This window comes from Camelus dromedarius, chromosome 9, assembly GCF_036321535.1.
Source record: "Camelus dromedarius isolate mCamDro1 chromosome 9, mCamDro1.pat, whole genome shotgun sequence".
NCBI classification, from domain to species: domain Eukaryota; kingdom Metazoa; phylum Chordata; class Mammalia; order Artiodactyla; family Camelidae; genus Camelus; species Camelus dromedarius.
This window is the reverse complement of record NC_087444.1, coordinates 2,489,850-2,502,332: the sequence shown is the minus strand read 5'-3', so window position 1 is coordinate 2,502,332 and position 12,483 is coordinate 2,489,850. Positions and strand designations below refer to the sequence as shown.

Here is a 12,483-nt window from a genome sequence, read left to right as displayed (position 1 = left end):
TAAGTTGTGTATGGGAGGGACTATCTTGAGTTTATGCAAATATCCTTAAAGTTGCAGTAACTAATTTTAGCATTCATTAGAGAACATGCTTGTAGCAATTAACGCAATTGTTCTTTAAAAGAACACACGTGCCGCTGTGTGTGGAGACGGATTTGAGGTGGGGTTGGAGAGAGATCTGACATGAGACCATCAAGACGGAGTTGCTCGCCTGGGCCCTGGAGCTCAGGCGAAGGAGGCCAATTCAGTATTTTTGTAGAGAACCAGCAAGACTCAGTGGTTAGATTGGAGACGGGGGAAGATTAGGAGAAAATTGATGTCTGGTATTTTGGTTTTTTACTTGATGGATATAATTTTTATGCAATGTTAAAGTTACTGGAGTATAAACATACTACTTATTTACTGCTTTTTAACCAATTACCTCTGAAACTTAGTGGCTTAACTAACATCTCAGAGTTTCTGAGGGGCAGAAATTCAGGAGCAACCTAGTCAAGTGGTCCTGGTTTAGAGTCTCACGCGTCGCAGGCAGCTAGAAGGCCTAGCTAAAGCCAAAGGGTAAGCGTTTAGGGGGCTCACTCGCGCGGTTGCGGGGGGCCGGCTGTCGGAGAGGTCGCTGTCCTCAAAGGGCTTTCTCTTGGCAAAGGATGCAGACGGACGCACCGTTGCAGTGCAGTGTGAGCAGCGCCTTGACTGAGGAGGTTAACAGGGTACAGTAATGGGAGTTTAGTATTAGGGTCACGGTTTAAGCAAAGCTAGCGAAGGAACAGTGAAGTGAGTCCTTAGGGGTGTGTAGGAGTTCCTGGTCCAGGAAAGGGAACAGGGTTCACTAGGCAAAGGGAAATAGCACATGTGAAGAGCAGAAGTGAGAAGGAACAGGAGGTGGTTTGAACTAAAAGAGGTTCATCCTAGCTGGAGGGGAGTGTGTGGTGAGGAACACTGGTAAGATACGAAGCTAGAAAAGTAATAGGGAGCCAGATCATGCAGGATCCTGGGCACCAGCAGAAGGGCCTACTATATTTCCTCGAGATCTGTGGAGTACCATTGAAGCGTTTACAGTAAGGGAATGACAGAAAGAGATTTGAATTTTGTTAAACACAGTCACAGTGGTGTGCTGGGCCTGGCTAGTAAAGGCTTGCAAGAACTAATTGTTAAATTTTCAGGAATTTTGCGACATAGTTGTTAAACAGCCATGTTAAAAATTAAATTATTCAACATAATTAAGTTATGGTAAAACAAAGGTAATAAATACTCAAACTTCATCATTTCCTAATTATTTTTTACAGTTTATTATTATCTTTTGACATTATTTATACCCATTGTATCTATATGGTGGAAATACCATGTAATAGTGCACTATTAATGTTAAGTTCGTTAATGTTCACTAACGTAGTGTCAGCTTGAAAGGAGCCGTGATGAAGGCATTTATACCACATAAACTGGCAAACTGCAAATCAGGACTTGATTTATTGTTTTGTTGATTATCTAGACCAGAAGTTGGCAAACTATAGCCCATATTCCAAATCTGTCTGGCTGCCTGTTTTTAAAAATAGGGTGTTATTGGAATACAACCTTGCCCATTCATTTATGTATTATCTATGTCCACCTTCACACTCCAGTGGCAGATAGAGTAGTTGAGACAGACTGTACTTCCCCCAAGTCTAAAATTATTTACTATCTGGTCCTTTAAGGAAAAGTTTTTGACTCCAACTCTAGACTGTTAATGCAGATTAAAGCTTAAACGTGTGCTGTGTCTTCAGCCTTTACATTATGAATAGCATACACATACTGAGGAATTTTCTTCCAGTACTTGATTACTATTACCAGAATGATAATTCCATTGTCAGAAGAGATAACATGAACAAAAATTAACCAACCTTCATATCAAAACTTCACTTTTCCCTTAGTTTCAGTGATATGTGACTTATAGCAACAAGAGTTTGGCAAAAACTAGTGAAAGCATTCTCAGAGGGTGTACTGACTGCACAGAATTTACAGTAATGAGTATTGTATGTCTTACCTATGTGTTGTGTACTCTACATCCTCTGCTTCAGTTTGTATTAAAACATATAATAAGCTTATGTGTGAACACACACATGTACGCACACACGCACACACACTTGCTTGAGAGCTGGCTGTTTCCAGCACAGCACTGACTACAAAGACTGCGTGTTCTGGCCACATACAAGATGGTGAAATATTTAAAGCAGTATTTGCTCTAAGTGAAATATCAGTATCTTTTCCAAGATAAGAGAATAAATACAGTTTTTATGTAAAAGTTTTTATACATTTACTAGATTTAGTATTTTTTTAAATTTTCATATTATAGTACCATCAGGTGCTAGACTTCTCCCATGGTCACTGTGCTGCACATTTTTTAAACTAAGTGCTAAATTTCAACTGAAGTGAATGAAGGAGCAACGTATGTTTGTATTCCCTATTTTCTCTGTCGTATTTTTTTCACATTCTGTTACTTCTGTATCAGTAATATTTAGCATGGATATTGTACAATACGATTTTAGAGTTTTTCCTTTGTGAACTTTTGTGGTGGTAGAGTTTAATATTATGCTTTTCCTAGGAAGATTGAAAGTGTAGGATAATCTGAGTTCTATTATTTTCGTTTGTAGTACAATGTAAGTATTTGTTGACATTTTTTGCCTCAGAAAGAATGTCATTTTTACAGCATTATCTCGCTAACGTACTCTTAGTTGCTTATATTCCCTGTTAATCTGTTGTCCCAGTTACTTAACATGTTTGAAGATTCTCAGTTATTGTTCTTAGATAAAAAAACCAATGGTTTTCATAATCACCAGTAACTTTAAAGATTTTAATTTACTTTTAATAAAGCATTTTGAGCAATATTTATATGAATAGTTTTAAAGATGGAATGCTCTTCTGTGTATTTATTCTTCTTTTGCTTTTTCAAGATACAATGGCTTTTTCTTCTCATTTGATCAGGGGTCTGTTTGTTACTTTCTAAATTTGAGGCATGTTACAAGTGTTTATGTTCTATCATTGGTTTGGTTTATTACCTGGTTTATTTTGGGTTTGCTTTGTTCACCACCCTAGAACAAGGAAGAAGTGATGGCTGTGAGACTCCGTGAGGCAGACGGCATCGCCGCTGTGGCCGAGCTGCAGCGGCACATTGCTGAGCTCGAAATCCAGGTACCGTAGCAGCGTGATTAAGCTCGTGTCAAAACAGTGCAGTGATTTCCCCTTCCCTCTGCACCTCGATAGCGACTTACGTCTCATCCTAATGACTGTGATTTTTGTTTTCAGCACTTACTCATTTCCAAGTCCTTTTTTTTTTTAATTGCGGTAAAATACACATAAAATTTACAATTTTAAAATGTCGTCTGACATTAAGTACATTCTCGTTGTGCAATCAATTTCCAGAACGCCTTGTCATCTTTCAGAGCTGAAACTTTGCACCCATTAAACAACCCCCATCCTCCTATTCTCCCAACCCCTGGAAACCACCGTTCCACTGTCTGTCTGTGAATCTGACTCTTCCTCATAGAAGTAAAATCATAGGGTATTTGTCTTCCTGCAGCCAGCTTACTTCACTTAGCATAATGTCATCTGGGTTCATTCACGCTTAATGTCAGAATTTCCTTCCTTTTTAAGGCCGAATAATATTCCGTTGTGTGTGCCTGCTACTTTTTGTTTACCCATTTATCCACTGATGGACACTCAGGTTGCTTCTACCTTTTGGCCCTTGTGAATAATGCTGCTGTGAGTGTGAGTGTCCAAACAGCAGTTTGAGTGCATGTTTTCATTTGAGGGGGGGGGGTTTAATACCCAGAAGTGGAATTGCTGAATCATGTGGTAATTATGTGCTTAAGTTTTTGAGGATTTGCTGTGCTGTTTTCCATAACAGCTGCGTCATTTTACATTCACACCAGCAGTGCACAGGGACCAGTTTCTCTACATCCACACCGGCACTCATTAATTTTTTTTAAATAGCCACGCTAATGGGTATGAAGTGGTGCCTCAGTGTGGTTTTAATTTGCATTTCCCTATAGAGCATCCTTTGTGTGCTTGTTTGCCGTTTGTATGTTGTCTTTAGAGAAATGGCAGTTCAAGCTCTTAGCCTAGTGTCTAGTGGGGTTGTTGCTGGGCTATAGAAGTTCCTCAAATGCTCTTGGCGTCAGCGCCTCGTCAGATACACGCAGACATTGTGGCAGATTTATCCTCCCATTTCGTGGTTGCCTTTTTGCTTTGCTACTGTCCTTTGATGCACAAAAGTTATTTTTGAAGTCCAGCTTACCTGTTTTTCCTTCTGTTGCCTGTGCTCCAAGTCCATTTTACATGACAATTGATCATATTTCTTTATAGTCAAAGCTATTTTCAAAAGAAAATTCAAAGCTTTAAAAATAAATGGGTTTTGTCATTTATTACGTCCTACTTACTGTACAGTATAACGTAGTAAGTTTCCAATATGGACAAAGTGTATGTTTAAAATCTTATTTCTTCCAAGTTTTTAAATTATATTCTGTTCTAAGCCATACTACAGTTTTGGCTGCGACATCTAGAATTTTCTTCCCACCTGAAATACATCTTTGTTCTTAAATTTTAATTCAAAATTCAATTAATTTCTAAGATTTACATGTTACATTATAGCCTCATCTTTTGATCTGGACAAAAGTAATCACAACACATTATAATTTGTAGAATTTTATAAAATGGTATCCTTTAAGTTCTGTTGATAATATTCCCCAGAAAGTAGCACATATTCAGAAAAACTTCCGACAAGAACCAGCTGCGTACTACATTGTAATCAGCTATTTAAATCGTGCAATCATGTGCGTTCTCATTTTAGTCTGTACTTTTATATCATGAAAACTATAAAAATTTTGCCACATTTCTATATATCTTAGACACAGAATAACATGATTTAAATCACTTTTTGTTGATTTTTAAATACGAATTAAAACGAAGGGCCTGGTATGCTGCAGGCTTTATTTAAAATGAGATGTAACATGTATTACATTATTGAAAAAATAAAAAAGAAAATGTACAAAATTTTTACTATTTATAGGAGTGTGTTGGCTTCAGTGAGTCTTGATTAAGTGCTTGCTGGAATCCTAATTGCCAGTTCATTGGCATTTTTTCAGTATTTTTTGACTTAATCTCATTTGTCGTTGTTGACCCCTTCATTCTCTGCGCTCCTTCTGCTCGTGGCTTCCCTGGCACCACTCACTTTTGGCTCTTCTTTCATGTTGCACTTTGTTTCCAGCCTTCTTAGTTCTGAGGGTTTGTATTCCTCTGAGAATCCAAGTTTTTTGACTTTTAAGAACTACTCAGTGTACAGTGAAGGGTCTCACTTACCTGCTTGAGGAGCCATCTTTACAACAGTGAATCCTAAACTATCTCCAGCCCTGGCATGTTTCCCCTAAGCAATAATTTTATACCATAGAAAAAATTACGAACACGAAATACGGAGAAGTTCATAAAGCAAGGCTGCATTATAATGTGTATAAAAAATATCTCTCTAACCACTGCTCAGGTCAAGATAGAGAATTGCCTGAACCCCAGGAGTCTCCCCGGTCACGCCCCGCCCTGCTCCCTCATCCTGGATTTTATAGCAGCCGCTTCTCTGCTTTCCTTGTAGTAGTGCCCTCTTCACATGCATCTCTCAACACAGAGTTTAGTTTTCCTTGTTTCTGAATTTTGTATAGAGTCATGATGAATATTTTCATTTGTGCCTCTTCTTTGTTCAATATTGATTTAGTAAGTCATCGTTTTTATTTTTGCAACATTTTCCATTTTATGAATATATCGCCATGTATTTATCCATTCTAATATTAGCGGTCATTTGGAAATTTCCAGATTGGGACTGTTATAAACAATGCCGTGATTATGAGCAATCTTGTACACTACAGTGACCACATGTGCACAAGTTTCTAGCATGTATGCTGGAGTGTGGAATGGCTGGGTCACCAAGCATGCAAATCTTCAACTTTACTTTCCAAAGTGTTTGTACCAGTTTAAACTCCCAACCGCAGCGTATGAAAGTTCTGTTGTTCCACATCCTCCCCAACACTTGGTGGTGTCACATGTTTTCATTTTTGCCAGTCTGGTGGGTATGCGATGATAGTTCATCATGGTTTTAATTTCCACTTACCTGATTACTAATGAGGTTGGCAATTTGGGTTTCACCTTTTATAAAGTTCCTATTAAAGCTGTTTGTATGTATTTTTTCTTTTGTGGTGTTTATCTTTTTCTTAGGTCTGTGTAGTTCTTTATATATTGATGTTAGGTTTTACAGGTATCTATTCCCACTTGTGACTTGTCTTTTGTTGTTTTTTTAATTCATCTTGTCTTTGATCAGGAGACCAGTGTTTTTAATGGAGAGTAGGTAGATAGCTCCTCCTGTAAGTTGTATGAGCACTTCAGACTCAGCAAATTTAAAATCAAATGTACTCCTGTTCCATCCAAAATGTTTTTAATCTTTTGTATCTCGAGTCTTGTTCAGTGGTGTCATCTTTTATCGAATTGTTCAGCTTAGTAGGAACTTCACTTAATGGGTTTCTTATCCTTTGTCACATTTACCAGGGCTGAGTATACAAACTTTCAGCTTTATTTGAGAATACCAAAGTATTTGTACAGAGTGCTTGTGCTAGTTAGCGTTCCTGCCAGTGTTTCACCAACCCTCCTACTCCTGAAGGTTTGCCATCAGATAGTTCCTAATAATTCACACAGATTAAAGTACTCTGTCCAGCTCTTCACTTCCTCTGAAAGATTAAAGACCTAAATAAATCTAAAACTGTATCGTAGGTAATTTTGCTCATTTCAGAAACTTAAAAAAAAATCTTTGATAGCCTTTCTGCCCCCCTTGTCACTCCCTCAATTCACCTCCCCCGGTCCCACCTGAACGTCACAACTTTCTGTCCACTTTCTGTTTCTCTAGCCTGAGCTCTTCTGCAGAGCCACCAGCGTTATCTTTCTAAACATAAAAACCTTTATTCACTGCCTTTTACCTACCAAATTGTATCAAAACTCCTTAGCACAAATGCTGATCTTCCCATCATTGTCCAAACTTGAATTTCTGGCGTCTTCTTTCACCATTGCCACCCCATCCTCCCCCCACTGCATATCCAAACACACTCCTCACAAAATGTTTACATTAAAAAAAAATTCTGTACCATTCTTCATGCTTTTCTTCGTAAATTGCTGTGTTTTTCTGTATCCCCTAGTCCTCTGCTTTGTAGGTACTGCTGCTTACTGAGTTGTCCTGGGCTAGCTTGCTGTTGGTACATTTGATAAATGTGTTTTCAGTCAGTGTCTTAATGATTCAACCTCATTTATATACTTATTAAATGCAGATTAAGATCCATAAACGGATCTTTTGTTAAAACCTGAGACTCCTTTTTCAATGATAAGAATAACGTTTTAGGTTATTTTTAACAGTGAAAATGTCAGATCATTTTCAAGTTCCACTAGGGGGAGAACTCAACTTAGTAAAATATTTTCGTACTTCCAATCTCTTCAGACCAACTTTCTTAATTACTGTTACTCTCTTGTAAATAAAAATTTTTCCCACACACCAAAGCCTTTCAAACCCTTTATTTACAGTAAATTATGTGATTATGTAGTATTATTGATATAATAAGACCTGCTTTTTTAACATAGTTAGGAAAATTATACTTTTGTAAATGTCTCATTTAGATGAGGAAATAGATGAAGAAATACTCATTTTTATAAACACTGTAGCATTCTGTAGTAGAGATACTTATGAGGTTGAAGTTTATTAAATTTATTTGCAAAGATCCTTCAGTCAACTTGAAATTTTCAGGTCTGATTTGAACTTCATAATTGCCACTCCCCTGGCCCCTGTGTTACTAAGAGACAACAACACTTCATATACTTAATATTGTTTATAATAATGCCTTTTCCCCCATCTTTGGAGGAGCTGTTTTATATTAGTGTCTCACAGTGAATTTAACCTTTTTTAAGTGTAGCAGCTTTCAAATTTTAGCCGTTTTCCTGAGCTATTTGTAAAAACTTTTGCCAAGGTTTCCTCCTTCTCAGACAGAATGGCACTTATGGATGGATTTTAGTCACCAGTCTACCGTGATGCTTGTTTGGAGCAGCTCATACCCCTACAGAATTACGCGGTTGAACTCTGAAGTTCCATTAAATATATTTTTAAAATCATGTGTATCATTTTAATATTTTTGGACAATTCAGAGTTATCATTATGAATTTGAAATACTGTATAATCTCACTTCATTCAGGTGTCTGTTATTTTCTTAGATAAAGCTCCTTTTGACCAAATTTCTATCTGAAATAGTATTCACTTCCTAATCACTGTACTCTTACGCTGCTTTATGTTTCTTCAAGACAATTTTTTTTGCTATAAATTATACATGTCTGTTGTTGTCCAGGACGCTCCCCACCACAGTGGAAGCTCCACAAGAGGTGCAGTTTCGCCTGTTTTATTCAGTTGCTGTGTTCCTCAGTGTTGGTGCACAATGCTTGGCATATAACCACTGCTGAAATACTTGTATCTGAAGAAGTTAATATAATAATTCACTCATCTGTTGTTTCTGCGATGAGTGATTTTTAATTCATGTAATTTGATTACTCACATTTTTGAAACTCAGGGATTATCACTATGTTCACAGATAAATCAATCTGCGTTTTTGATCATCACGACACTGCTGACTGGGAAGGATGAAATGAGTGCAGACTCTGCCTAAGTGTGTTTATCATTAAGCACGAGGAGTGGCTGAGCCTGGGTCCCTTCTCTGAAATGCCATTGAACAGATTTTATTTTTGTGTGTGTGTCGCTTTATTATTTGAGCAGACGTGAAACCTCTGGAAACGTGTGTGCGTTTACTGTTGGTGTTCACGGCTTTTCATGTGAGCTGCTGCTGGTGGCTATCTCTTAAAGGAGGTTTTTTTTCCTTTTATCTGCACGTACACTTGACAAGCTAATTGAATTGCTCAGGCTAACGGACTTTCTATAAGAAGCTTGCAGAGACAAATATATACCCTGATCAGAATAAAAAGGAGCAAGAGATTTAATTATTATTGGGAGCAAGGGGACTTTAGAATCCTAAATAACTCCGTGGTCACAACTTTTGCCTTTCTGTTTTCTTATCATTGCTGGAGATTTTGTATTGGTTGAGAGTATAGGTTTGGAAGACAGACCACTTATTAGCTGTCTTATCTTTGACAAATTATTTAACCTAATTTTGAATTTACTCATTCAAAACTGAGGATCCTAAAGTTATCTGCTTTAGGAATTAAATGAGAAAGCATATATCAAGTGTTCTTTCTTCCCTAGTTAGCGCCCAGGAAGTCAGCTCATCGATGACCTTATGTAAAAGATTGCGTGCAGCGGTGTAGGGGCTTCCAGAAATTACAGCCAAGCTGGCAAACGCAGAAAGTGTTTTGAGTTCCCTTTAAGATAACTTTTACCCACCCCAGATAATGAATGTACCCCTTTCCAGGAATTATGTATAGCTTCAAGTTAAGAATTGCTTTGGATTTTTGTTTTTTCTAAAATGTGTACTTGAGTGAGCTTGTTTCTGTCCACTGTTTAACGTACTCTTCATTTTTTAGGTATTTACCATGTTTGGGAATATAGACTTTATTACCTGTAACTTTAATTCTTCCAGGATATTAATAATGGAAGAATTAATAGCTAGCATCATTGAACACTTAAAACATGCCAGGCAGTACTATGAGCCATTTAAGTATATTCACTTATTTAATCATCACAGCAGTCACATGACATTAGTTATTGTTAATGTCCCCATTTTACAGTGGAGGAAACTGAAGCGTAAAGAAGATTTTAAAGTGAGATTTTGTTGTGTTTGAAAACCCACTGTAACTTAATTCTTTCCAGGATTAAAATGAAATTTTTTTCTTCAACGTTGTAAGTCCTGTCATGTGGTTTTACGAATTGTCTTGGCAGATCCACTTCCTCCTATAACTTTGTTACCGCTGTTACCCTGTCCATCACTTAAATCTTTCAGTCGCTTCCATGGCTTTCAGGACAAAGTTCAAGTTCTGGCTTTTCTCAGTAAGGTCCTTCCTGCTCTGATTCTTGCTTCCCTTTCTGTCTTGATTTCCTGTTTTCCCCAGCATACACCTGTGCCTGAGCCACAAGGCACTAGTGGAGAACTCTTCAAACCTGTCGTCGAGATCCACTCTGTGTTTTCTTCTCTCCTCCTTTGATCCTGATGTCCTTTCAAAGGTCAGCTTAAAGTTGACATACTGTCATCAGCCTTCCCTGATGATGCCAATCCAGCCAGTTTGGTTGTCTCTGCTCTTCTGACCCCACTTAATTACAGATCTCTCTCACACCATCTCACACTGCTTTCATCATTCTCATTTAAAAGCCCAAATGTGAAGAACAGATTAAATCGTTAATTTAAATGGGGTATTGGCTTCCATTCAACAAGTATTTATAGAGTACCTACTCTGTGCTAGCCACTTTCTAAATTCTTGAGAAGAATTAGTGAACAGAACACACAAAAAGTCCCTTCCTCGTCAAGCTTAATGGAAGAGGAAGCAGCAGGATGAACAAGACACATGAACTGTATAGTGTATGATTTAGAAGTTGATGGATACAGTGGAGAAAAAACGTAGGAAAGGGGAAGGTTAGGGTGTTGAGAGCAGGGTACTGTTGCTATTTTAAATAATGTGGTCAGGAAAGGCTCATTAGAAGGGGTTTTTTTTTCCCCTTGAACCCAGGACCTTGTGCATGCTAAGCGTGCACTCTGCCACTGAACTAGACTCACCCTCCTCCAAGGGGATATTTAAACAAAGATTTGCAACAGGTGAGGCATGAGGATTTGTCCTCAGAGTATCCTGCAGAGGGACTAGTAAGGACAAGGAGCCTAGAGCCAGGGCGTGTCTGAGTCCCCGCGTGGAGTAGGAGGGGAGGTTAGAGGAAGTGTGGGGGTAAACAGGGCAGACTGCGTGGGGCTAAGAGCTCTGGTCCTTCTCTGGGTAAGGTGGGAAGTCATGGGAGGGTTTTGGGCAGAAGAGTGATCTGTTGGATGACACTTAACCTATTGAAAAGTTTCATTTGAACTTGATTCAGAAAAAAAAAAATGCTTGTAGGAATTCATAGTATTTGGGTGGGAGGATATGGTGGTTAAAATTTTTTCCCTCCTTCTCTTAGAGGAAGTTTCCACCTTTATTCTGTTGATCCAAATGTTACTCACTAGTTGAGGACTTTCTTTTACATTAATACTGTATAGAACTCTCTCCACCTCCAAGTGATGGCGCAAAACACAGAAAAGGTAACTTTTGCTCAGTCAGTTGAGGAAAATAGATGGAAATTGAACCCAGGCCTTTTGATATTTAACCTGGAATTGAATTTGTGTTTTGATTATTATAAACATATTAATTTGTCATAATCATATTAAAAGCTTCTGTGGCCTGAGCACATCTATAAAAATCAATGCTGCTTTGTTATAAATAATGGAAAGTTTTAAATTTAAAATTAAACCTGTGGTTCTACTCAAATCCAGCTTCTTGTTCTTTTCCTGGTACCCGGTAACATTTACCCGCTTTCGTTAGTTTGCCCAACAGATAACCTCTAGGGATGCCTCAGATGGGCAATACCCCAACCACTCTTGGCTTAGAAAACGCCCACTCAGAATTCTGTTCTGACATAAAATGAGGGAGTGATGTTTAAATCAGTGTGCCCAGATCAGTATGCAGTTTTGATAGAGATAGAAAGGAAGTGATAAAATCTTCACCATTTAACTTAAAAATATTATATGTTTTAATAATGTAAATCTACTGTTACTAAATGAATGAGTTTATCATAAAGCTTTGTGCTCAGTTTTGCTTTCTGATTTCCTGGCTACTTTGTTATTAATGGTTCCACAGCAGGTGGGAGTTCATATGCCAACTCTCGACTAACAGGCTTCTTTCTGGGGAGTTTTTTTCCCCCCATTTAAGTGCAGTGGTTTCTGTTTTGAGCAACTTATTTAAATACTAAAATACTTTTCATTTTTCTTTAATGATTTTCTCAAATTTTTAAACATTTCTAAATTAGAAAATGAGCTCTTCTGTAGCCTTATGTGGCCTTACCACTAACTCTCAGCAAAGGAAGCCAGGTGTATGGAGTGTCTTACCCAGCCTGCTGCCTCGCCATCAGGCACTGTAAATGCTGTTGAGTTTTTTTTTTTTTTTAAATAAAGTAGTCAGATGAGTCTCTGGTCTCCAACTTTAGTATGCACTTAAATTACACAGGGATTATGTATCTAGCGGTTTTTAAGGTACTGCTGTATCTAGGAATGAAAGATGTCATCCAGATTCCCAGCACCTGCTCTGATAGCATCGGAAGAATTAATGAAGGAAAATTAGACTCTTAATTACCACACTATCAGTGATCATCTTCGTGTTGTTAAAAATTAGTTTATGCACACCTCACACAGAGATCTTGGTTTCTAATACCACTCTCCAGTGAAAGAAACCAAGGCTCCTTGGAGAAGTAGCTGACTCCAGGGCGAGAAC

The 12,483-nt window shown here is 37.9% G+C and overlaps 1 protein-coding gene across 6 annotated transcripts in view; it reads left to right on the top strand.

Moving 5' to 3' along the window:
• The window catches only part of EVI5 (ecotropic viral integration site 5), a 166,939-nt gene that overhangs the window by 104,540 nt on the left and 49,916 nt on the right, over window positions 1-12,483 (top strand). For all 6 annotated transcript variants that reach the window (XM_031457600.2, XM_031457599.2, XM_064488716.1 and 3 more), the window contains one exon: window positions 3,064-3,159. In XM_031457600.2, the coding sequence (XP_031313460.1) occupies window positions 3,064-3,159 (96 nt within the window). The remainder of the gene's footprint in view (window positions 1-3,063; window positions 3,160-12,483) is intronic.